The 26,492-nt window shown below is 39.8% G+C and overlaps 1 protein-coding gene across 2 annotated transcripts in view; it reads left to right on the plus strand.

Annotated features, from left to right (window-relative positions):
- The window catches only part of CHN2 (chimerin 2), a 165,644-nt gene extending 141,186 nt beyond the window's left edge, over positions 1–24,458 (plus strand). For both annotated transcript variants that reach the window (XM_048070207.2, XM_048070206.2), the window contains 6 exons: positions 5,729–5,813; positions 8,673–8,846; positions 10,692–10,769; positions 17,373–17,510; positions 18,760–18,865; positions 22,595–24,458. In XM_048070207.2, coding sequence (XP_047926164.1) covers positions 5,729–5,813; positions 8,673–8,846; positions 10,692–10,769; positions 17,373–17,510; positions 18,760–18,865; positions 22,595–22,766 — 753 coding nt within the window. In that variant the 3' untranslated portion in view covers positions 22,767–24,458. The remainder of the gene's footprint in view (positions 1–5,728; positions 5,814–8,672; positions 8,847–10,691; positions 10,770–17,372; positions 17,511–18,759; positions 18,866–22,594) is intronic.
- The last annotated feature ends 2,034 nt before the right edge of the window (positions 24,459–26,492 follow it).

A 26,492-nucleotide genomic window follows, 5' to 3' on the forward strand; every position in this document is an offset into this window, starting at 1 on the left:
TCTCAGCTTTGAAAACTCAGTTTGCTTAATACTCCTTGAAGATGCTGATCTGGGTCACTGTCAGAATATTTCAACTCATTAGCAGAGAATTTTCTGATATTCATCTCTGGCGTGTGAAAAAAAGGAGAAGCACTGATGAAAATGATTTCACTGATTTTGTGGTTTAGTAGAAAAAAACTCTACTTCTGTTTTTTCTATATATTCTTCCATGAAGACATTGCTCTCCTCTACAATGCTTCTTCTGCAGCTGGTAGATCGATAATTTAATATTAGTGAGCAAAGCAAATAATAGCATCCCTCTTCTCGTTCCTCCTCCTTGACCCTGTGTACAGAACAATCAATATTTATCTCACTGATCAGCACTGAAGGATATAGGGGAAATATGCTGTGTTTTCTTGCTTGATTAAAACATCTTTCATTCTTTCTGGGTTTTGCCCTCATTATCATTTTAATATCAAAACTATTTTAGTTTAACAAGAAAATATTTTCTCATGACTGAGACTTTTTTCCATTTTGACCCATGCATTCTTTCCTCTTCAAAATTCCCCTTGTTTTGGCTTTGATTTATATTTGGAAATGTGCCCAGTTAACTTTGCGTTTGCACAATCTAGCTGTTGTACAGCCTCTGTTCCTTTCTGTTTCAAAAGAGTCATAGTTTTAACTGGAAAATCACATGATTAAAGTATGTATGTATTTAAAAGCTTGACAGCAGAAAATCGTTTTATTCTAGTAAAGGAAATAAAAAACTTAAGAAAGAAACATAAAAAAACTATGTTGTCCATAGGGAAAGGTTAGTCAAAAGTGTAACATTTACTTAATGAACAAACATCTTCACTATGAAAATGTAGTTAGTTTTCTAAAGGAATATATTAAAACATGTCTAGCTGCTGAACAAAAAATGTGGACAGAATGCTTACAGTGGAATATTTGGATTTAAACAAGAGCTAAATTCAAGTCTATCTGTAGTAAAGTCTGATATTAATTATGAAACATGTTAAGAAATTATTTAAATGAGAAAGAATGGCTTTATGGGTTTTGGAGCAAAATTCTTAATGGCTTTTGACAGCATTCAAGCTATGACAGTCTGAGATTTTTCTGTAGGAAAATGCTATTTTTCAGACATTCAAAGAGTTGTCTTCTGGGTTTTTAGGTGAATACTGACATGCATTGTATCATTCAGTTCATAGGGACAAAGGTTACATGTCACAGTATTCATCAGAATCTTGTCATAGGCTGTTCTTCATGAATAAACAGAAGCTTTTTAGTTACTTTCCTGAAAAATCTTAAAGATGGGCACAATTGTAGTGAAACTGATGAGACTTTTGTTGATCTGACACCAAAGTTCTTAAAAGATCAACTAGGATCTCCCTCCAGCCTTTCCAAATCAATATAGAAATTAAAAAGGACCACTGGAGTTTGGAGGGTGAGGGCACCACGTTATGCCAAAGCATCCCTGCTTTCTCATTCGGACTCTCTTTCAAATTTCAAGGCATTCAGGGCAAACAAACACACAGAAAAAAAAAAAAAAAAAAAGATTTAAGATTGAGTCTGATTTGTTAACCTAGGTTCATCCTGAGCACACAACACAGTCACACGGGTTTAGATTTGGAGCTGGCGTCTGTCTGGCGGGACAACTTTGCATAAGCCAGTGTAGACATACCGTAATTCAGGAAGGAGAATAAATCTCTGAAGCCCTGTTCCGAAAAACACAGAGGTATTTCTGTAACTATGTGGGTTTCAGCCTAACTGAATTGCAAAGTCATCTTGCATTTCAGCACGGTTTGGATCCAGCAGACTTTGGCTTGTGCTTTACCCACCAGCTCGTGACAGGGTCAGGCTCGTGCCCAAGGGCAGCAGCATGGAGTATGGAGATGCTCGACCTGTTTTGTTCTGGGTTAGGAGTTCGTGACAGGGCCTTCGTGTGCTTAAAGTGAGCAAATATAACTGAATAATATGCTGTTACCCCGGTATTGCTCCTGTTTGCCACAATAGCTTGGGCAAACCCCGCAACAGGATTTGCCTACTGGAGAGTAAAGGCAGCTGATTACTTGCAAGTCAGAAGCTCTGCTGGGAGAGAGGAGGCTCTGGGATAAATTTCCCCTTGCATTAATCACTGCAGACAAACACTGCTTCTGGGACACAAAAGCGTTTGTGGGAGGCATTTTTTACAGGCATCATGAAGATTGTGTGTGTGTGTTTGAACAAAAATAACAGTGGAGACAGCTTGTCTGCCCTGCAAGCAGCCCTGGATCAGCAGGAGTCCGCAGGAGAATACAAATCCACATGTACTCAGGTGAAAGTCTGAGGAAATCTCTCATTTTCTTTGGCCGCAAATAGAAAAGTCATCAAGCACAGTCAAACGAACAACAAAATCATCTCTGAAGTAGCACCATATAACTCCTATTAAAACATACATTTCAATCCAAGGCAATTTTTAGTTTGTTTAAAGAGATCGTTTTGTCTTGTCACTGCACTGGAACTCCTTCACTTTGGTCTTAGTTTCTCCCTCTGTGAAGACAGCTCACGCAAAACTCCGGGCACAGACTCAAACTTACTGACATAGATTGTGCCCATGGGGGGAGCTCTTCCATTTGGAAACAGGGACACCAGAGGACTGAAGGGCGAAGGCAGGAGCAGAGGAAGGCAATAGGAACCGACACGCAGGGGAATATTGGGTGACAACCCAAGGGTGGCCAGCAGAGAAAAGACGGTGAATGTAAGGAACAACTTTTTGTTGAATGGCGTAGAGGTGGAAATGAAACAGAACAAAGAAGCTAATTAGAAGGAGTTAGGCGATATGGAAAGAAAATAAATAAAGGATTGAACAATATAAGTACAGTGCATAGTCTGAAAGGTCCCACTTTTGGCTTATATGAAGAAATACTTCCCTGTAAATAATTGTTGTCAGTTGCAATTTTTTGTAGACTGTACTAAAATGAACCCAAGGCTGTTTTATATACACAGAGACTGCAGAATGGGATGGGAACAATTAATAGATCTTGATCATTTTTCCCAAAATCTAAGCTCAGTCAGTTTGTAAAGATGCAATTACAAAGGATGAGGCAAAAACTAAAAACCTCTCTTAAAACTGTCAGACCTGCTGTTACCTCTGCTTGTTTAAAACAGAGATGAGATCAATCTTGCAGGCAAAATTCCCATTTACCACTTGAAAGGGGTGTATGGAAGCTTTGAGCTGAGTTCACATGTTGTGTTCAGAAGGGCAGGCTTCCTTCACTATTTTTGTAAAAACTAATGGCAAGACAAGAATAAAAGACTTAGTTCAAAACTGTATCTTAGGAGATTTTGCACCTTCATCTAGAAACTTCTCAAGGTCTCCTTTTTTTCCCTGTATTTTCCCAGTATTTCCCTGTTTCAGCCCGACCAGAAATCAGCAAGACTAGTTTTGTCTCAGGGTATTTCAATTGGGAACTTGCCATTTGAGCTAAAATGCAGAGCCGTGAAAAATTAAAGTGAATGCATAAATTAGAGCTAGCCCTTTGAGGGCCACCAAGCTGAAGAAAACAAGGGCCGGGTGCGCGGTCAGCACTTCTCAGATGGAGTGAGAGGTGCTTCTGAGTGAGCACTGAGGACTATTTCCCATTAATAATAGGAGAGATCAAGGAATAATCAGCTACCATTTTTCTAAATACGCTAGAGCGAGATCAGCTGAAATAAGCTTTATGTAAAGTGAGCAAGTAGGCCCCAAATATCCTAGCAACTGAGACGTCCTTCATGCAGAATGGAAATGGTGCAGTTTTTAAAATACCGAGTGAGCTTTTACAGCCACTTCTTGCAAGGTTAGCCTTTGTAAACCACCATAAAGCAGAAGAGGCAGAAGCTGTCTTCCCGTAGCAGACGATTCTCACCCACAATTAAATGCAGGTGCAGACCTACTAATTATGTGGTTATCAGTCTAAAAATGGTAAAGATGGAGGCATAATTCATTTCGTCTGTAGTTTTGCATCCACTGAAGGTCACACAGAACATATGCCTGAAACTCAGGTCATCAGCTGGTGTTAAGTGCTGCCACTAAGAGCCTTGCCTGAAATTTTATGCTACTCCTCATTTAAAATAAAGTAAAATATTAAACGAGCAAGAAGCGTGTGTGTATATATGATAAATCTTAAACTCTATTGCAAGGTGTTGTTTCCCAGAGATATACATTTTACTGAGAGGTGAAACAATGTTTTAGAAAATTTGACCCAGTCAGATTTTCCAGCCAAGACCCTTTGAACATATCAAAAGGGAGGAAGAATTGACTGTGGGTAATTGGTCAGGAGTAATTTGTGGTCAGGCTCTTTAAAGTAAAAATGACACATTTTTAATCACTAAATGAGAAAGAGGTGTCCATGCTAAAATCACAGTACTTTATCTTCCCTCTCGAGAGTACAGACTTGTTTACATGTGATCCTGCAGGCAAATGGGGCTAAAACATTAGTGAGCTAAATGCTTGCCTTAAAACTTTACAGAGTTTATTTGAAAAGGACAACAGCCATTTCTTAGTCTACAAAGTAAAGTCAGGAGCAACTTTCCCCATCCCACAGGGCGGAAGCGGCCTGTCAGCAATCTGCTCCATCGGTAAACACCAACACGTCAGAAGGAAAAGGAAGCATCAGCAGCCTGAGCGTGCATGATTTATGCTTTGCTAACCTCAGTTAAGTCTCTGGCCAGAACTGGCTCGTACCATGTCCATTCACACAGGCGTAGGCCTCACTATTTATTCTTCTTTTCAATGAAAGTGAAATGCTTACTTTACCAGAGCACACGTCTTAAACAAAAAGCTTTTCCATTGTAGCCTTTGTAAATGCAGTTGAGGAAGCAGCAGTTGTGTGCAAAACATGGCTTAGGAGCCAGTCTGTTCTTTCAGCACCCAGGTCACTTTATTTCTCCTTATTTACTGATGTGAGGAGTGCAGGAAAATGACATTTGCTGTACCAAGAAAGGGCTCTGTGACATCTTTTACCTATGTGAGTCCAATTTATGTACTGCAGTAAGGAAGGGTATAGTTTGCTTATATTACCAATGGACTCAGATGTGCAAAATCAGATCTTTACCCAACTACTGCCTGGAATGAGTAAACAAATCATTCCTTATCATCTCCAGTGCAAGTTTGTAACAGTCACCTTGAGTTGTGGTCAGTGTTGTTGAACATAGATGCACAGGTAACAGCATCATCAGAGTGTGCTTAATAATTGAGTGCATCGGTTTTGCACTAAATCTGTGGGTACACAGCTTTGTGGGAAATCAGAATTGGGCACATTTATAGGAATTTTCTGTCACTTCATTTCCCTTTCTTTCAAATAATCTCTTGAAGAATGTTTGAATCTCAGAAAAGTGCCCATTTGGTTTGACCTAGTCAAATAAAAGCACTGACTGCAGTCCATTGGATTATTAGTTTTACTTTTTTTCTCCTCTGACTAGTGAACCTGGTTTCTTCCCCTCTACTAGAGCTAAAATGTCAGCTAGCAAAAATTATTTGTTTTTAATGTCGTACGCAGCCCAGTTCTCTGTTATGTTAAGCCTATTGAAAGATAAACTTTGAGATCAAAGCAAATTTCTGTTCCCATGGTTTATTTCATCTAGACTTTGGAAAGATGTGGGCACTGTGTGCTAACGATCTACTCCTACTGAGTCTTCTGTTGTTTATCCAGTTTAGTTGTTCCATCTGTCAGACCATCTGCCTCCCAATGACCCCATTTCTTTTTTCCCCCCTCCGTTTGTATTGCAGGTCCACACGTTTCGAGGTCCGCACTGGTGTGAATACTGTGCCAACTTCATGTGGGGTCTCATCGCTCAGGGAGTGAGGTGTTCAGGTAGCCCGCAAACATTTCGGTCTTTTTCATGAAGCGCTCAGGCATTCATCCCACCTCACCCCAGACTGCATGCCCTGCAAGAGGGAGGAGTAGGGGTCACTTCGCAAAACGTGGCAAGAAGGCCTGTGTTGCCAGTTACAGTAGTGTCATTGCCTGTCATATTCCTTGTCCCACAAAACATAGACTGGTACAGGCACTAGGTTTTAAACAGAAATCATATATATGCAGCATCCACAGTCCGGCTCTTTTGTTAGAAAAGGCATGTCTTTGATAGGGTGGGTAAAGAGCATCTCACCTTTCACATGTGAAGAACTAGTAGAAATGGGACAACAGCTCTCCCACTTACTATACCGGACAGCCTGAGTTTACACAAATACATGAAATGTACTTGGAAGAAAGCCTAAAAGTGCTTTGGAAAATTAACTCCAGCTTTTGAAACGCCACATTTAGAAATTTTGTCCCTTGTGTTTTACCACATTGGCTGGTTTGGAAATGAATCCATCAGCCCTTCTGTGCTGAAGGTGACATCCATTCGGTAGTGTCTTGGTAATTCATGTGTATTGGTGTATACATTAAAAATTGTTCTTTATGGTGTCATTAAGTTTTCACCTGAATGTTTTTATGTCTTAAGAAACAAGCACTGGAAATGGCAGAGCCAGCCAGGAACTAGACTTCGTAGCTTATCTTTTTTGCCACCAATTGTTGAAAAGTGCCCTTGTCTGCAAAAAGACTATCACCTGTTTCCTATAAAAATACCATGTGTTGCTGCAAGCTTTAAAAAGCCCACCTCAAGGGAAAGCAAAAAATATGACCTTCATTTTCCCAGAAGGATTCATTTTTTGATGCCTCTATAACTGCATTAGCATTTTAATAACATTTTAATTATTTTAAATTTTTTCTCTTGTGAAAAATAATCATATTGAAAAAATGAAATAATCATTACATCGTGATCTTTTGGATTCAGCAAGTTAAATTATATTTGGTGTATAGCAAATGGGGTTCCTTTCTACAGACCTTCAGTTCCTCCCACATCTCAAGTGAATGTGATCTTTAAGGTCCCTTCCAACCCAAACAATTCTATAATATGCTTCTGCCATACCTCTCCCTGCCCTGACCCCTGGGTGTTCCTGAACTCAGACTGGCACCAAACACACTTGCCTTGACCTTTGCCTTTCAAGGCTGGAGGAAGTGATTGTTACACAAAATTTACACAGTGGCTCGAAGGATCAGAATACCTTTCAGAAATGCTAAGTTTTAATAAGTGCATCTTCAGTGCCTGCTGTATCTTTTCTGCCTGTAAATGAATAGTGGTAACAGAAAGAATATAAAAGGGCATTAAAAAAGGAAGGAAAATGAATAGCAGTTTGCTTTTCATGCTGTTTGATCATAAACACAAGTGTCCAAAAACTGACCATCACTAACACATAGAGCTGTTTGTTCACATGCATAAAATATTAAACTTATGAAAAGGGTTATTTATCTAGTATGAAACATAATACTCTCCCTCATTAAATTATCAACATTTAACTCCAAGTAGACAGATGCATTTGGACTTAACTTGACATGCCTGGAGAACAGCACTGAAAACAGTACAAGGAGGGTCCTGACTGCAGCTGCTCACATTTGTTTGGATTTTGCACAATAATGTATTATATGCAGTAACAACTGTATGAAGAAAGACACATAAAAAAATCAGTTACATTAAATGTGTAGGTGTGTTTGCAGTGATGACCTGATTTTGATTGATTAATATTTTATCGAGAATAATACTAAAATGTGTTGCAAGTAGTAGGAACACGTTTACATTTTGAATAGCTTGGGCAGTAAATCAACAAGAAAAAACAGTAATCAACTTGCCAGTGATGATACTAGGCATTTTGAGTTAGTCCAGAAGGTACTGAGTGATAGGCATGCCTGCGAAAGCATTGAAACAGGAACCACATTTCTGTGAGATACTGTAACTCACAGTGGTGTTGTTTGCTTTATTGAGGCTTATAAATTCATTTGGCTGAACATTTGTACCTATTTGGAAAATTCAATTTCTGGAAATCAAGCAGAAATACTTAAGTTAATGGAAACCCACCAGTGCAACCAGTTGTTGACTCTGGAATAAAACACCAATATGAATCACTCTTGTGTACACCCTGCCTTTCACAGCATTTTATATGCTCAAACTGTTGCACAGACTAAACAGAGAGGTCACTTTAGTCACCAGCAAAGTGACAAGACATCGGTGGTTTGGCTGTAACTGATGAGCAGAGCAAGCCAAAATGCAGAGCTGCAGGGATTCAGAACGGGAGGTGAGGCACACTCACTCACAGAGCTGCAGAGTTTTAGTGCTCTGCCTTAAGTCTGTAGCTAAGCCACAAGCTGGCCGGCAGGACACTGTCATTGATGTGCTAATTTTATAAAACGCAAAGCTGAAACACAAAGAAGTTAAGTCCCACACTTTCAACTGCAACACCTAGAGCTGAGTGTCCGGCAGCGACCTGACCCAGACTTGGAAGGGGATGTCCCTACCAGGTCGGGGTGTGAGGAACACTCAGAGCTTCTATGGCTTTTTTTAGCAACCCCGCTGGAGTTCAGTTTGCCCACAAAAAGATTTTTACAGGGTATTTCTGTGCTTGGCCTTCTTGTCTTTGGAAATTCTGCAGCACTGTGTACTGTCACTGAGTCCTGTCAATGTTGTACATCGAGAAGACAGCAAAGTCAGCAGAGGGTGGCATGGAAATATCTGATGTTTTCTGTTGCCAGCTGATGGGAAAGTTATGCCCCTTGCTTGTGCTAAGAAACCTAATTGATAGACAAAACCTCTCAGCATTATCATTAAGTAATGAACCTGGCCAACTTTGTTTACAGACTGTGGGCTGAACGTCCATAAGCAGTGCTCCAAGTACGTGCCCAATGACTGCCAGCCCGATCTCAAGAGGATAAAGCGAGTCTACTGCTGTGATCTGACCACGCTGGTGAAAGCCCATAATACCCAGAGGCCAATGGTGGTGGATTCATGCATCCGAGAGATTGAAGCAAGAGGTTTGTATGTTTCAGGATGTAGCAGGCACGATAAAATGGAGATGACTTGAATTACATGTTGAGATAGAACAGAATATTATGTTTGTGCACACTGAGGACAGGATGAGAGAAGGGTTTTTTTAGCATAGGTGGTAACATTGCTTTGCATCAGCTAGTAAAATTAAATCATGACATTTCATAATGCAATTTACTGAAATGCTTTCTGAAAACATGTCAAAACAGGTATTATGTTACACTTTTGAAAGGGGTGAACTTTAAAATGAACTTTAAGTTCATGTTTAAGTGTCTTTTTTCATTATTTTCTTTTAACATACCTACAGACACTTCTAATTTCAGAGTAATCAGTTTAAATCAAGCCCATTATTAATAACCTTTGAGGACATTGTGGGCAAGAGCACACAAGTGGCTGGAAATGACTCAGACAAATGAGGTCACAGACTGTGGCGTTTTGTGGTGTTTTGCAAACTGCCCAGGGTAGGAAAGTTTGCATGACACTCACCTACTAACTGAGGGATGCCGCAGCTCAGACAGCCTGCCACAGTCAAAACTCTAGTTTGTGACAGGCTATTGCTACATGGAGAGGTATGCCAGATTGAAGAAGTACCACCTCTCCTCCAACACATCTGCCAGACAGTAATGATCACATATTTTTGCTTTGGATGGCAAATGTGTGTGTTGTGCTGCCCAATAAGCCAAATTTCCCTGTTAGTCATAGCTTTAGCACAGAAATCTTATAATGTTGAGTTCATGGCATCACAGTAATCTGCATGGCAACACACTGATAGTAGCCAAAGGGATTTCAAAGCCACGCATCATCTCCTGAAATGAATCAAAGATTTACAAGTAAATCCCCTGCACTGCTCTGTAAAGCTCTCCCAGGATTATATCATCATTGCAAGGACAAACAGAAAGAATAGCTTGGACTAAGACAGAAGAGCTTTACTGAGATGATACAGCAGTCAGCTACATTGCATTTGAGATATAATCATTTACTTGTACATTTATTGATTAAGAGAAAATCTGCTGCCCACTCTCTGTTTTTTCAACATCTTTAAATTTCTCTCTCTAATTGCTGTAGAACTTAATTTTGCTTTTGAGACACTGATTTTATTCTTATGAAAACAAAGTGCAGGGGGTCTCGTAGGTAGGTTAGCACTTTGCATAGTCACAATAAGAAGCTCTGGGATTAAAATAAATAACATCAGTGTAACTCTGTGTGGTTAGCTGTGCCTGCTCTGCTGGGCTGCCCTTTGTTTCATGTTGGCTTAGAGCAAAGGTGGGAGAGCATAAAGCAGGTCTCTTGTGCTGAAAGAACTGCAGAAGGGATGTACTGACATGGAGAACAGCATCCATCACCTATATTAGCTGTGTATAAGTAGAGGCTGATGGCAGCACTGGGAACAAATGTGCTCATACGGAAAGGCAGTCTCTTATTTACATTGTTATTTATCATTAAGCAACCAGTAATGGCAAAGATGACCTCTAAAGCTTTATTAATTAGAGACAAATCCAGGAAAATTTCCCACATAAAATATGTAAATCATTATAATAGCACATACTTCACCATTAACAAATTGCAATATTCCAACATTATTTACTGTGTATCTACTGTTATTTTGTGATTGCAACAAAATCAGAAAATATAAACTCTAAAAATCTTTAATCCTGTAAAAACAATTTAAAATTACCTTGAATCATCCTTAAATGCTCCAGAGTTTCATATTATAATGATAGTTTGCTGCATTTATCCAACGTAACATTGTTCTTGCTTTGTTGCTTATGAGCCTGTTGCTTTTTAACCTGTTAGTTATTGAAGCAAAGTTAACCAAGAACTTTTTGTTTCAGGATTGAAGTCTGAGGGCCTCTATAGAGTCTCAGGCTTCACTGAGCACATTGAAGATGTGAAAATGGCCTTTGATCGAGGTACATTTTAATATTTTGTACAATTTTTATCTAAACTTTCTACTCTAGGACTTTTCAGTTCTTTTGTACTTATATGGGTATCGTGATAATGAAACTACCATAAAAGCAGAAGTAAAAGCAGCCTGTCTTTTCTGATTTCTTGTATTAATCTGTAGTACTTTTCGTAAGAAGAAAGTATATTTCATGGTTGGAAAGAAAAACTGAACAGTCAATAAGTAATGGCCGGCAGAAGGCTAAGTGCTCAGGGGTTTGGGTGATTGCTCAACCCAGCAGAACAGCCTGGGCTCCAAGTTCAAGCATGAGCCTAGATAGTGCCAGGGAAAGTTCTTGGTCCTACCTTTAGCATACTCGGTGCTTTATAACATGATAATGTTTATGAGTTTAAGAACCAGGAACTGCAACTGAGCACTCATTCCGCATGTAGCCTTGCAGAAAGCACCCCAACCACTGTGCATGTGATTGCCATTTCTGTGCCTGCACAGCCTGTGAGAGGCTTCGCCCCAAGTCACTGGGCACATTCCTGGTGGCATGGTAGGTCCAGGCACAGGCCAGGGAGTCAGCCCATGATTCATCAGGGTGCATGGCCAGGCACAGGCCATGATGCAGCTGGAGACAGGAATGCTGTTGCTCAGGCAGGGCCTGAGATGGGCAGGAGATGCAGGAGAAGGCTCCAGGTGAGACTGGTCAGGGCCAACAAGGTCTCTGGGTGACCTCAGGGCCTGGCACATACCACACTTACTGTGCCTGAATACTTCTTTGTTTGGGGACAGTTTGTCATGCAGACTTCACTGGCAAAAAGTCCAACTATGTAAGAGGGAATTTCCAATGACTGTTTTCATGCTATACCCAAACATCCAAACTTTAAAAAGTGATACCAAAATGTGTTGGATGCTGCAGTTATGAAAATACACATGGTCAGACATGGTTTGGGTGAAAGAGATGTAAAGTGCCGTGACTGCTGTCATATGAAAATGATGTTGCAGATGTGCTGTGTTAAGCAGCTTTACTGAGAGGGTCACAGACCCCATAGGTCCCACGCTGCCCCTCCAAGTAGGTCTAGCCTGGCAAACTCTTTTTTTTCTGTGTGTTAGTTCTCTTCTACATGTATCAACCTGAATGAAACCCAGCAGAGAAGTACAGGTAGAGGAGGGAAGAGTCTAATGAAAGCAGCCAGAAATTTATGTCTGAGGATGACTTGTATACTGCAGCTGATGTAGTTCCTTTGTAAATGCTCTAACCATTGGGGTCAGCTCAGTTTTATGGTGTATCCTGTTACTGTTGCTGATGTTCCAGTCATAATCTGGTGGCAATCCGCACTTGATTTTGACCCACAGCAAGGAAGAAAGTGTGATTTACTGGAAAAGGCAGCATCTGTAAACAGGAAGAATATAGTCACTGGCAGTATCAGATTTCCAAAGGAAAAAAGTATGGATAAACATGGAAGCAGAGAAAGCAAGAACTGAGTTTGCATACATAAGCTGTGGAGAAAACCACTGGCCATAAATTAATAAAAAACTATGTCTTCATTATCTTTTAACAATCTCACAAAGGAAGTGGGATAAGAAAGGAAAGAGAGAATCGTCGTGTTGCCATGAATAATGCTAAAAGCAGTGGAACAGTGCACAAATGCTTGTTATGATAATGCATGACTACAGTGTTGCTGAGACCATATGCTGAAAACTTCCCCTTCCATTTCTGATAATGTTTCCTCCTTGAAATGAGATGGAAAGCAGAAGGATTTTTATTGTTGATGATTTTTTTTTCTTTTCAGAAAGGGATTTAAAGAAAACAAAAATAGATTTTTTAACTGACGTGTGCTGCACAGCTAGAAGGTGTTGTCAGCTGGCAGAAGGTTAAATTGGCAAAAGATTTTCAACCTGACAGCTCAGGGCTGTCTTCCCTGTCAGATCCAGGTTTAGAGAGACAGAGACCCTAGCCTTTCTTCTGCACCTCTTCCCCTGTCACCCTAGGAGCCAGAGCAGCCTGGAATGCAGTGTCCCAAGGGCATGAAATATCCCAAATCTCTTATGCATGTGTCAGAGCTGGGAGGGAAGGGCGCTGAGAGCCAGGTGCAGGCTGTGATAGTCCCACATCCAGGAGTGCCTGGAAGGTTTTTGTTCAAAATTCATTTTCTGCCCAGAAAGTGAAATTTGTGGGAGTTTTACAAAACTGTTGTTTCCACATTCACTACAAGAAATTAACACAAATGTAGCAAAAAAAAAAAATAAAAATAAGGATTTTTTTTTTGTCTGAAATGTAAAATGGAAAATTCCTGATCAGTTCTGCTTAATAGATAAGTGTTGCAACAGGAGCAGCTGTACCTGTGGCCATGTCACTATGTCAGACATCCTGGAGCTTATTGCATAGCAGAAAGTAAATGTGTTTTAAAAGAGCTTGGAATAGCTAGCTGTCAAAGCAGAAGTTGAGAGCAGAGGTAGGAACCAAAGAAGAAAGCAGTTTAATCTAACTGATAATCCAGGCACGAAACTAGAGGCTACACTCTGGCCATGAATAAATTTAGCTTGACAATTTAAAGGTCGCTTTCTAACCATCTGAAAGCAAGGCTCCCAAAGAAGCTTCTAATAAAAGTAGGGATAAACACCTTTGCTAGCTTGAAATGGAAGTTGAGCTATTTATGGGAAGGATGGCACTGTGTGGTGCTTGCAGTGGCACACTGTGATTGCCGACCTCCCCCTCTCCTTTGTGTCTGAGCCACTCCCTGGGCACCCAGCTTGAATGCGCTAGTATGCTTTTGCATCTCTGAAAATACAGTTCTTAATAAGTGGTTTTGAAAGAAAAAATTGAAATCCTGTTATTTTAATACATGGGATGCATAGTTCAAATAATGCCGTGAAGCTCTCTGGTTTCAGAACTTTTCTTCATCAAGCCATGGGGTAGGGAAGACAGGATGATGTATGGACTGGGCGCCCGGGGCTGACTCGGCCATAGGGCACCTCTCCTGTTGATTTCACTTGCAGCTGAGGGGGCACAATGGACAGAAGTCAGTCCTCCCCATGACTGATTGTTCCAGCCTTGTCGAAGGAACACTGGCTTGTTGCTTCCAAAGAATTACAGTGAGAACAGAAGAGAAAAGTCAGGCTTGAAAGTTAACGTCTCAGGAAGAGAATGGCATTCCATGGAATATTATTTTTGGCTGTAAAGCTGTGAGACTTATTTTTAAAACTGGGAAAAGTTGGTCCTATCTTGTCTAAGCAAAGGCTGCCTTGCAGAGCCAAAGTGGTGTAAATACCCCTGCTGTAAGGGAGAGTTGAGCTCTCCGAGGCACCCACAATGTTCCATTTCAGTGATTTTCATAATGAGAATGGGGGGGAATAATGTGGATTTATTCTTGTGAATGTTGGTGCTGTAAAACAACAGTTGCTCTCTGTGAGCATTGTTGAGCTGTGGTGCTCTGACAGCAATAAAACACTCATTGTGTGCTTTACCCACAGAGCTGCCATTGTCATAAATGCATTCTGTCCTTCCACTTGTTTGTATGACTGGCTGGTACAATACACTTGCTAAAAATATTATGCTGTTAAATATTACATGAGTACTCAAAGGGATCTTAACTCATATTCACACTCCTTTGCTAGCGTGTCTGAAAACCTGTCAAATTCCAAATAAAAAAAAAAAGGAAAAGGAACTTAATTAGAAATGTAATTCAGTATTCAGAGGGCATAGTTGAGACTTTGAGAATGTAATACTTACTCCATTTCCTTCTTTAATAAACTAATGATATATTTCTGTGCATCCAAAGTCAACTGAAACCTCAGAAGAACGGAAAAAAAAAAAAGTCTTGAAATGTTCAGACTTCAACACCATGCTGCAGAATATGTTGAGAGTCAAAGTAACAAGGAAAGGGGGATGATGGATTTTGGGTATGATTAGGTATATTAAGCTTAAATTAACTGGATGTTTGCAATCCAATATAAAAACAAACAAACAAAAAAAACCATAGTATTAATATATTCAATCATGTGCAGTGTCTTTGCAATGATGCTGAAAGTGCTAAATACAATCTGCGGAAATTTACTGTATTGAAGAGTTAAAAAGACAACTGTGGTAATGCAGAAGGTGCATATAATGCATATAAAATAGATGTAGAAATAGATGTAGTTCATACAATGTGTTAGTGCAGATGAACCTCTGTAAAATAGGTGTTATGACTTTACCTGAAATGGATGAATTTTCTTTTCATAGTGCTTTGAATTTTAAGCATGTTTAAATAAAAATACAAATCCAGGAAATTGGTGAATATAAGACATAAGCCTGCCAAAGGACCTTCAGTGGCTGAAAATGAAAGACAATCCAAAATCTATTAAAGGAAGGGAACATACATCTTCCCGTAAATACCCACTGCAGAAGTGTAGGTACATTATAAAATACATATTGTTATGCTTAGCAAAAATCTCAAAAAAAGTCTTCAGTGCATTTCCAACGGATGTACATTTGTCTCTGAAGTGAAGAGAAAAATCTTTGACTCAGGAATTAATGCATTTTTCCTGCAGCAACAGGTAAATAAGAGGTGTGTTTGAAGTACGTTGTGGTTTGAAGTACCTCTAGCTGAAGTGCCCCTTTAAGGAAGCGGGCTGGGCTGCTTTGCGAAAGTACTAAATAAATAACACTTTCATTTAGTGCACCGGCAACCTGGATAATAGATGCAACCCTCTGCTTTGCTATATCTGTCCAGATGCAGCTGCTATCTCCTTGAAAGTATCTGTTTCCAGTGGAGCATTTTGAGTGCTCGGTGTCCATCAATTAAAAAGGACTCTCCACACAAAGCTTTAGAGGACTAATGCTACCGGGCCTGGAGCGCGTGGATTAAACAAAAGACTGGGGCAGTGTAAACATTCTCCTAGGGGTTATTGATGCTGTATTAAATTAAATGCTGATGGATGTATTCAGACTGCTCAGCTGCATCAAGAAAGGCTGCTTGTTTTAAACACTTAAGCATATAATCTCCTCTTGATGAGAACATGTAGGGCTATTAGTCTTAATGAGAATTATGTGCATACATTGGACAGGACATATTCCTTCAAGATTAATGCCATAGGTTTGTATAAAACGTCTACAATCGATATAAACTGTTTTACTCTGCTGTGAAAGCCTTTATCACCATCTTAGAAGCAGTGTATCAAGCACAGCCCCTCATCTGTCTACATCAGGGTATGTCTACAAGCACCAGCTATTGTGAGACAAGCAAGGCAATGGATTTTCAGTGTGTCAGCGCCTCGGTGGTAAACAGTCCAGGCTTGTGCTTGCACCTCCTGGCAGACACAAACGGACTCACTTCCTCTGCTCAAGCGAGTCTAACTTTGCATGGCCCCAGCCATCGTGTGATCCCAAGTTTTTACTGTCTTTATCTTCACTGCCTCCTGTGAGGAAAGTGCTGTTATCCTCACTTGAAAGGCTAAAAGGTTTAACTTATCTCAAAGCAGCCTGAGCTGAAATTAGGGATTAAATACAGACAGCATCAGTCCCTGCTTGACCACTGCCCTATCCTGTCTTTCTGCTTAAGACCACCAAGGGACAGGCCCAGAGAGGAGAATGGACACGTCCTCCAGGGAGGGAATGACACCCAAATTTCTCAGAGTGGGGAAGAAAATGGGTGTTAAGGTACTAGATAGTAGAGAACAGACATAGTTATTTGAACCTGAAAATAATGTTGATTCATCCTTGCTGGTAGTTCTTGTAATTTCAGTCATTGTGAGCCATGCATTGGTCAGGGGCTGACCAGCAGCAATTGGAAATTTTAAACTTGTGATTAAAAGAGGTCCATAATGGAGTTTTGGGTAGCTGTTACAATATATTGGGGGGAAAAAAAAGTACGTCATTAAGGTTGCATAATTCATCTATTTAGTTGTTCATCCATTACAACTATCCATATTCATTTAACAAATTGGAATCCACATTTGAGAATAAATCGTGTAGCTAAATGCCATAGCATGTCTATTTAAATTCAAATCTTTGCTACAAATAAATAATTCAAGTACAAAGACATTAGAAGGAATCCAGAAAGTAAAAAGGCTTTCTGACTAGGTAATCAGCATAGATAGATTGGTGCAAGACTGGAAAGATTTGGATGTTTGCTCTGATTTTTGCTACTAGTCTCCTGGTGACATGGGAAATTTATGTTATTTCTCTGTGCCTCTGTTTCCCCAAATGCAAATAAAAATAGGGATTTATATTCCTGTGCATTGATCTGTGGATACAAAATACAAAAGGAAGACAAGCTATTAATAGCTTAATTTCAACATTTAACAAATTGGCCAAATTCAACAAACGTATTATTAACATGCCTTTTTCATCCAACATTAAACATCAGATGTGAGATGCTACACTGCAGATATTGTCATTGCAACCACCAGCCTCACCAAAAGATGTCAGCAAATAAATTATTTACTAAATGATATGGAAACCACCATTCCTCATTCATCCACTGTGAAGTTGGTAGCAATATATTCTCATTTAAGCCTTCCAAATGCTTTCAGGTTGTTTTTTTTCGTGTCAGGTTGGACACAGTAAATCTGAATTAGAAGCCTTGCCTTGCTTCAGTCAGAATGAGACTGTTTTCAAAAAGATTTCTTCTTCCTCTTCTAGATGGTGACAAGGCTGATATTTCTGCCAGTATTTATCCAGACATAAACATTATTGCTGGAGCCCTGAAGCTATATTTCAGAGACTTACCGATTCCCGTGATCACCTATGACACCTATTCCAAATTCATAGAGGCAGCAAGTAAGTATTGCATAGTAATTGGTACTGTTCTTTAATCGCATTTCCCATCCATAACGCTGTTCACATTGAAGGAAAAGACAGACAACAAATTGGAAAGAAGGGCATTGTTCTGTTTGTTACTTCTCAGACATGTGCTTCTTTTACACGAAACTCTTGCCTGATTGCTAATGGAGAAGGAACTTCATGCAGGTAATAAATAAATAAATAAATGCAGAGTAGAAACGTACCGATTGGTTAACAAAAAAATGTAAAGATGTGAGGTACCTAAGAAGTAGCACATTTTTTTCTTTAAAAAGTATCTTTCGTGATTTTGAAATGGCACACGGTATACCAATAAGCAAGATGTCTGCGTCACCATGCTGGGTTCCCTCCCTTCTGGCTCCCCCAGCCTTGCACTGCCCTGGCAGCCACAGGCACTTCTCTCTTGCACTCCTCTCTTTCTCCTTAGTCAGAAAAGTTAACCTTGCTTGCCACTTGTCTTATAAAGAATATGCTCAGGGGAAGCAAAATCGCAAATACAAAATCACAAAATACAAAATCCCTTAAAAGCAGGACATAAAGATTCTTACTTTTCTAAAATTTCAAGCTCCTTGTGTCATTTTTATGAAAAGTCTTGGGAGACATATAACTGACTCAGTTAGGAGTTTAGGAATCTGTATTTTTCGTGTAAAACACATGTAAATCCCACTCATATTTTTAGAGAGATTGCCAAAAAGTCTTGAGTAAGCACTGATACTCTCACGTCACTGATACCTACATACTTAAGTATGTTCAGCAATCTCACTTTATGTAATTCCATGTCACTTTAGTCTCTCCACCTAAAATTTAGCATAGTCCAGTATTAACAAGAACAGTCTCAAAAGCATATGCTTTATCCATGGTCCCGTCTCGTTTGGGCAGCTAACGGAAGTATTCGTTCATGAGATTTTATTAAAGAGTCAGTTCCAGGCAGCGTACGAAGAGGCACTTAACAAAGCTCAGGTACTGTACCTATACAGACCTGTAGCTAGAGCTGCAGACCATAGTGATGACTATTGGGTGGTCTTTTTTGCTGATTTCTTTGCACAGCCATTCTTTTGAGTTTGCAGAAGTTGGTGATAAGCTTCCTGCTTATGAGTTTAGTGTTTATCCCTGCAAGCACAGTCAATGGCTTCAAAAGGACTCCATAATAATACCTTATCTTCCTGAATTACTGCTGTTTACAGATGAAGGGCTCTATTAACATTAATCCTGTTTGGTGTTTTTACAGAAATCTCCAATCCTGATGAACGACTAGAAGCAATACATGAAGTGTTGATGCTACTCCCTGCTGCTCACTATGAGACACTTAGATACCTAATGATTCATCTCAAAAAGTAAGTTAATTGGCATGCGGGATAATTCTTGAAAAGCATAACAATTTTCTGCTTTAAAAGAGCAATATTACAGAAAACACCAATAAAGCTTCCATTAAGGCACTGCCACTAAAACAGCAACATTACAAATAAACAGACAAGCTATATTTGTATAAATGACTATAAACTATGTACATATATAGCATAGATCTTTTTGCTTGCAGATCACTGCAAGCCTTTGAAGAGTTAATTGAGATTTGTCACATTTCTCTGAGGCAGATAATACCTTAAAAAAATACTGGAATGGTAGGTACTTTAGAGATGTGTTACATGTTCTGTGGCAAGTCATTTGATCATGCGTCGCTTGTGCCTCCCCTTACTGCTCCTGCTTTGTCTTCCTGCACTATAACCCTAAAAGGAAGGAGCTGTCTGTTACTAGTTGTTTGCTCACATCATCATGAAACCAAGACTCAGAAGGGGCCTATTTTTATACTACAAGTAAAAGCAATACAGGCACTTTCCAGTTATTTCATGTCTCTTTTGGTTTTAAACACACACTGGCTCATTCACTTTCCAAAACTTCTTTACTCATAAGGAATGCCAAATTTTTGAAAGTGCCTAAATTTAATTTTGTGACTTGGGAATGTACTGCCAGGTTTTCAAAGTTTTTAGCTAGATACCTAGGAAAATTATGAAGTGCTCTGAAGAGGGATAGGATGTCTCATTCTCAGTAATTTAAAGCAAAAAAAAATTACAAATACATGCTAACTCCACTTTACATGCCTCAGAAAGCCTTGTTTGTAAGCTTTTAAAAACTGAAACTGAGTAAAGACTGACACTGTCATCTCAAAGTATGCCTTCATTTAAGAGCACATTGCTTGAGATATCCCTGTTCTGTTGTTAAAGTTTATGGTGCTATTTGGAAACAACAAAAAAGGGGATAAGGGAGGAATTCAACTACTCATCTTTTGAGAATTTTCTGTTTTTTATCTGCACTATCCTGCACTATTAATGCCAACATGAAAAGGAAGAGACCTCAACTCACAAAAAAAATTGCATCAGAGAGCTCGTGTGATGTGCATTTCATGCTTAATTCAGTTCTCATTATGCAGAGACTTTTCTTCATTTTGAATTGTCTCAGGTCATTACACTGAGTAGTTCTTCCTTTTGATGAGACATTACCTGGGCATGCAGGAGCTCCTTTGGACTCTGCAGAAATTAGATGTGTAAACACCCAACCTTGTCAGCACATCTGCCTAGACAATTGAAGATGAACCACATTAGCTTTTAAGAAGGCCTGTGGAGGGTGCAGACAAGCCAGGAACCTACATACAAGAGTGGTGCTTTCACGTCCTGGCAGTAGAGTTTTAATAGCCAAGAAGCCAATTTACTTGCCTTCATTCTTTTTCATGAACTGCAGTACAGACTTTTGTTCAGCTGTTGCGCTGAACTACTGAAGAGACAAAAAAAATCAAACAGCTGATTGATCCAACTCTCTGAATTACTTGCATGCCATGCAATACATTTGCTTTCCTTTTCCAAATTGTAGCTTTCAGCATCTGCACTGAAATCAAGCACGAGCCAGTTCCTATGGACAATTTGACAGTGAGATCACAAAGAGATAGAGGGAAGGTTCCTCTAGGTTCAGGTTGTGCTGTTCTGTAGGTTAAACATAGCATCCCAACTCCAGCTCCATAAAGTCCTTCCTGCACGAAGAAAACATGTTGATGTCAAGGAGTCTTTTATGTAAAGACTGCAGGGCCATAGCCTATATACCAGCACTCATTGTTAACGGAAAAGAAAATGCATTGAGTTGTTAGAAGCACTTCATATTCCTTTATCAAATGAAAGGGACACAAAAATGAGCTCAGGCAAAGTTCAGTGTGCTTTGTGTTGCTTTTGAAAAAAAGTAGAACTACCTTTCTAGTATCTATTTATTGCCTTTCTCTCTCCTCTCTTGAAATAATACTGTAGCATAGTCAGGAAAATCCTGCAGAGGATAATGTCAGCAATGAAGAATGGGCTTGTCAATCAATTAATTAACTGTTTTTTTTCAATCAAAAAGGAATTTTCTTTCTGATGACATTTTACTCAGAACTGGAGGAAATACAATAGAATGAGCAGTCCCCCCTGTGGTGAAACTCCAACCATGCTGGAGTTTCAGTGAAGCTGAATCTCCTGGGCTCACCCCAGGCCATGCTGACAACAAGCCCCATACACCTGCACAGAGGTGCTAGTAAGATGTATTGTAAGATGTTATGTGTCATCGCATTGCTGTTCAACACCGTTGCTGCATACAGGCATAGGTGGAAAGCAGTGCTGAGCATATAATACTTGCACAACAGCAGCTGGAGCTAGGCAGCCTTGGTTTGCCTTTCCTCCGTGCAAAGCAACAGCTAACATATCTGTGCTAGATTTGATACAAGGTGGTGACACAGCTGTGAGTAAGGGCACTAATGGATTCCTGAGCTGAAAGCAAAGAGAGAAGGTGTTTTTGCCTTGGCAGATCCACTCTTTGCAGAGAGGTAGTGGCAGAAGCAAAACCTGGTCTTTTATGGACCTTGCCAATGAGAAGACTAGAACGTCCCTTCAGGTTTTAGCCTCTTTGTGCTCCCCTGGTGGTATCCACTGCCCAGCTGCTCTCCAGCTGCGAATTGCCATGGCCAGGGTGGTCTCAGCTGTCGCCAGAAGAGCTGGCTCCTAAACCAGATGTGCTCCACCCTTGCGGAGGATTTGTGTGTGGAAGAGTTGTCCAACTTCACACAGGCTCTACTTAGTAACATCAAGTATCTGGTCTATGAGAGACCTCGGCTGTCTCTAAACAGCAGTGCAAGAGCCCTCAAATGCCAAAGAATTGCTGGGACAACACTGATGCGGTCCAGTTGTACCAGTGGAAGCAGACCTTGCATTTTCCAGTAGGCCTAAGGAGCGACTTCTCCACTGTCAGTGTTTGCTCCAGCCACATGGAGCCTGTCTTCTCTAGAATTTACATCCCTGACCCATGTCAGGGAACAAAACAGCCTGGGATCCTTCTAGAAGTGCCTCTGGTCTTTGTGAAGGATAGATGGCATTTGTAGCCATCTGACTTCTAGCTGCATGGAGCCTGCCTGCACACAACAAAACACAGCAAGCCACCTTTCTGGACTGCTCCAGGTTTCAGCCTACTCCTAAATATAAAAAATAAACAGAATAACTCAGCTGTTGGTTGGCCTGAGATAGCCAGCAAGCCAGAAATATGTGATCAGGTTGGCTGCTGAAGGCTGGAAGCATGTCTGTGAGCAATGGGCCATTGCCATTGGTCATCAAAAGAAATACTGGGTTCATGGTCAGCATCCATACCTGGTGTGACACACACCAAGCACAACATGACAGAGAAATGTAATTACTGTGGAGTAGGGGACTTCCCCATACATCACAATTTCAACCAGGATTCCGTTTTTCAAAAAAGAAATTGCCACTAATTTATTATACGTTAATGGGTAGCCATGTAGAATAATCACTCAAGAGTTGCAGGAGGGGTGTTTAAAGGCACTGGAATACACAACCCCACCACAATTGCATTGTACTTGCAATGGAAATAGTTACTGTGGAAATAGGTACTATACTGAGTGAAAGTAAAAATTGTTACCAAAAAAATGTCATTATCTGGCAATGCTTAATGTGAAGCAGGGCTGCAGGTTAAGATACAATATGTACTTTTCTTCTGGGAAGTGAACTACTTACCTTTTTATTTATTTTCTTCTATTTTAGGGTTACTTTGCATGAAAAGGAGAATTTTATGAATGCTGAAAACCTGGGAATAGTGTTTGGGCCTACTTTAATGAGACCTCCAGAGGACAGTACCCTGGCTACTCTGAATGACATGCGGTACCAGAAGCTAATTGTGCAAATTCTAATAGAAAATGAGGATGTTCTCTTTTAGACAAACATAGGTGCATCTTCAAAGCCATTTGTTTAAAAATAATTAGTTTGAAGGGAAAGCAACATTTCTTTAATTTTTTTAAAAAATAAAGGAAGAGTTCCTTGGCTGCACTTCAATTTCTGCAAAGTTGCAGATGGATGCCAAAATGTTTAGGGAAAGCCTATGTCTCATAGACATATGCCTCTTTGTAGAAGGGAAAAAAAAAAAAAAAAGGTCAGAAAAAATCCTCTCACCTTGTATCTTTTGCCTTGCCTCAGATGTATATTTGTTTTGAGAAGTTGCAAACAATTTTATTGTTAACTTATTAAGAAACACAAAACGTATTTTAATATGGCTAGAGAAGCAAAAAGGTACTTAATCAGTGTTACTTGTATACAGCTATACATTTCCCTCTCCATAAGACATAATTATATATGTCAATTGTGAAACAGAACCTATATTATAAAGATATTTTTACTTTACCTAGCTGAAAGAATGACATTTTATTTTAGCAAACTATAAATCAATGCGGTGCATTGATTATTTTCCATGTAATTCTTTCCTGCATTTTTGCTATGATATATTGAAAACAATTACCACTAATGCAGTATTATCCTGACATACCTCTTTCATGGCAAATGTTTTAAAGGAGAATCTTGTGTGTATTCCAACTTTCCTTAGGTTTCTTTGCATTTAGGCACTAGCATTCTAAGATTGTATACTACACTTCTAACCATTTCATATTTCCTGAAACATAGTATTTTCTCTCTCTTTTTTTTTTTCTACTCCCATATAAAATATGGTAATTTTTGAAAGTCCTGGTGGTAATATCAGTTTCACATGCCAGATTTATTTTTTTTTTATTACATTAATTTGTAAGTTAAGTGATGCTGGGACACTGGATATTTTCTGGCCTTGTTGAAAAGTTAGCACTTTTTGGGTTAAGTATGAAGGATTTGTTTTTTTCTGTAAAAATCAAGCTATGTTTTGTCATGTTTCTGTATTTATAAACGTACAGTAAATCTGCTGAAAATGTAGGTATTTCTCTTGAATGTGTTTCCTGATGGTTTGTTTAAAAAAAAAAAAAAAGACAAAAAAAAAAACAAGAATATGTAGGAAATGTGGAAGTTGGTAAATTTAATTATTACCAAATTTTAATATTTTTCTCCCCTCACAAACATTGACCTACAGAGTTCATAGTCTAACTGCAACTTATTCTTAATGTTAAAACTGTTTCTCAGCATGAGATGTTTCTGCAAGCATAGAAATCAGCATACTTTACTACCAAACTCAATTTTCAATACAAAAGAACTATAATAATTCCTCATCTTGATCATTTGTATCATATGCTTGGTAACTCAGTTTCCTGAATTATTTCAGGGAGCACATGTTTCTATTCAAATTGAAAAATATGTGTAACTATGATAATGAAGGGAAGTGGAGGGTATTACTGTAAATTTGTTGTCTTCTAGAGAAATAACTAAGGGCTAGATAGATTAACCCAGATTGCAGAGCAAAAGCTAAATAGTCTGAGTTCCCAATACTTCTATAGATCCTCCTGACTTGTACAGGACTATTTGTTGTAGGTTACGTACTACTTAATACTGTCATAAAAATGATCTGGAAATGGTTTTATTTTGTGAAGTGAAATATGCTTTGTAATTTATGATAGTGTAAATGGAAGGAAAATCCCATTAAATGTGTTAAAGAGTTCTGGTGTCTGTCACTGTCCACATGGCAAACCATTGAATGAAAATCAATCTCCAACTATCATCCTGACATGGCTGGAAAATACTTGGAAAACTTAGTTTTATTAATGCCAGCAGTTTCGGTGTTACTTGGGTGCCCGTACTACCAAACCTCTGTGCACGTGTATTTACCGTCATCACTCTGAACCACCTCTGTGTAAAGCTTCAAGCAAGCAAAGAATCAAAAATATCAATCCAATCAATTCTGTGCTCTCCAAAAATCAATATAGTCATAGCAATTTTCTGATCCCTTGAATGCAGACATTTGAGTAGCAATGATTTTATTTATTTTTTCCAGTCTGTTCAGTAAAGTGTTATATTTTAAAGGCAAAAAATATATATATTTTAGTACATTATTTTTATTTTCGCAGGAACACAAGCCATTCTGCTTCTGTTTCTCCCTTTCCTTCTACCATTAGCAATCTGGTAGTCTTCACATGTCTTACAGTCTGGGATCTATACCATATATACCAGCCTAAGGATTCAAAGCAGCATGTTTAGAAATACCCACGCATAGTGTCTTTGGAGGGGCAGCAGTTTCTCTTCTGTTCAGTGGGGGGAAAAATATGATTCTGCATCTCGAAGGCTAAAGACCTAATGAAGCTTCCATGTGTGCCTTGGCTAATGCGTAGCCACCGTCCTCAGGGACATGCTTGCTGTGGAGGTAGAAGGATCCTGTCCCCGCTGTTCCCTATTAGTGCTGCCTTGTGCTGCACACACTTGGTCTCTTGTGGCAGACATGCTGTGGCCACCGCAGCTGTACCTGGGTCTGAGCAGCATCTTTGAGATCTAATATCTCTGCTTCAGACTCACCATAAATGAAAAGCCAGCAGAGTTGTCTCCATAGAGCTGACTGTCAGTGCAAGCCTGTACTCCAGTACACAGAAAAAATGTTGTGTCTGACTGGGTTACATAACACCTTCCTTTTGCTTCAAAGCATTCAGCAGAGTGTGATGATCGATCTCACACCGGGCACTACAAGACAGCAGTCAGAGTCATCTGAAAGGTGCTCCAGGAGGTTCTGGTTGTGCTGGTGTTAACTTCCCTGAGAGGTCATGTCACCTACTGCAGCTGTACGTCCTGGGAAGCAGGTGAGATAGCTGCATTTTGGAGGTCTCTTCCAACCTAGATGATTCTGTGATTTCACTGCAGCTGAGTGTTAGGCAGGAGCCTTGTTCTTCTCCGGGTCCTGGAGGAAGGCCTTCATGCAGCAGTCATGCTGTACTGCAGCATCCATGCACGCTCCCCAAATGCCATTCTGCTAGCCCCATTTTCTGGTGTGATGGGTGCTGTCTGTACCCCGATACAACTGGCCCTTGGAGCTACCATGGTGAGACAGCTCACCTCCCATAACGCAGAATTGTCTTAGCCGTGCGTAGTATAACATTGCATGGAGTTAATGATTTAAAGTCACGTTCGTACATGCTGCGGAGCAGCAGAAGGCTCTTCTTCCTAGCTCTGTCTTTGCAAGACTCACTGCAGTATGGTTTAACTATTCTGAATCTGCTGGGACAACTAAATGAATGAATTTCTTCATGAGAACAGCGTAGTCTGATCTTTACAGCCTGTATCCCACACACCACACATCCCAGTCATTCTCTCCCCTTTATGTCCACCGTATTCAGTTTCCTCGCCTCCATTCTCTAGCAAAGTAGTTTAAGCTACAGAACAAGTCACTCAGTACCACACTCATTTTAAGCAAAAGGTAAGACTGCGGTTTCCTATGCACTTAGCAGTCTCAAAGCTCACACAAGGTATGAGATTTATGAAGGAGACATCTGCAGAGATGAGTGACCTCAGATTTTGGGAAGGAGTACATCAGGTATGGGATCTCTTATGAGACAAGGTGCTTAAGGAAAGACCTGAGCAGTGTGACTGTCAAATTTAGGATACAGGAGGGAGGAGGGATTGTGGGTGTAGTATTGGGCAAAACCCAGGTGTTTTTAAGACCTGAGATGTGCCAGGAGTGCCTGTGGTAACAGTCAGCTGGGCAGAAGAA

The sequence above is a fragment of the Anser cygnoides genome, chromosome 2 (genome assembly GCF_040182565.1).
Source record: "Anser cygnoides isolate HZ-2024a breed goose chromosome 2, Taihu_goose_T2T_genome, whole genome shotgun sequence".
NCBI classification, from domain to species: Eukaryota; Metazoa; Chordata; class Aves; order Anseriformes; family Anatidae; genus Anser; species Anser cygnoides.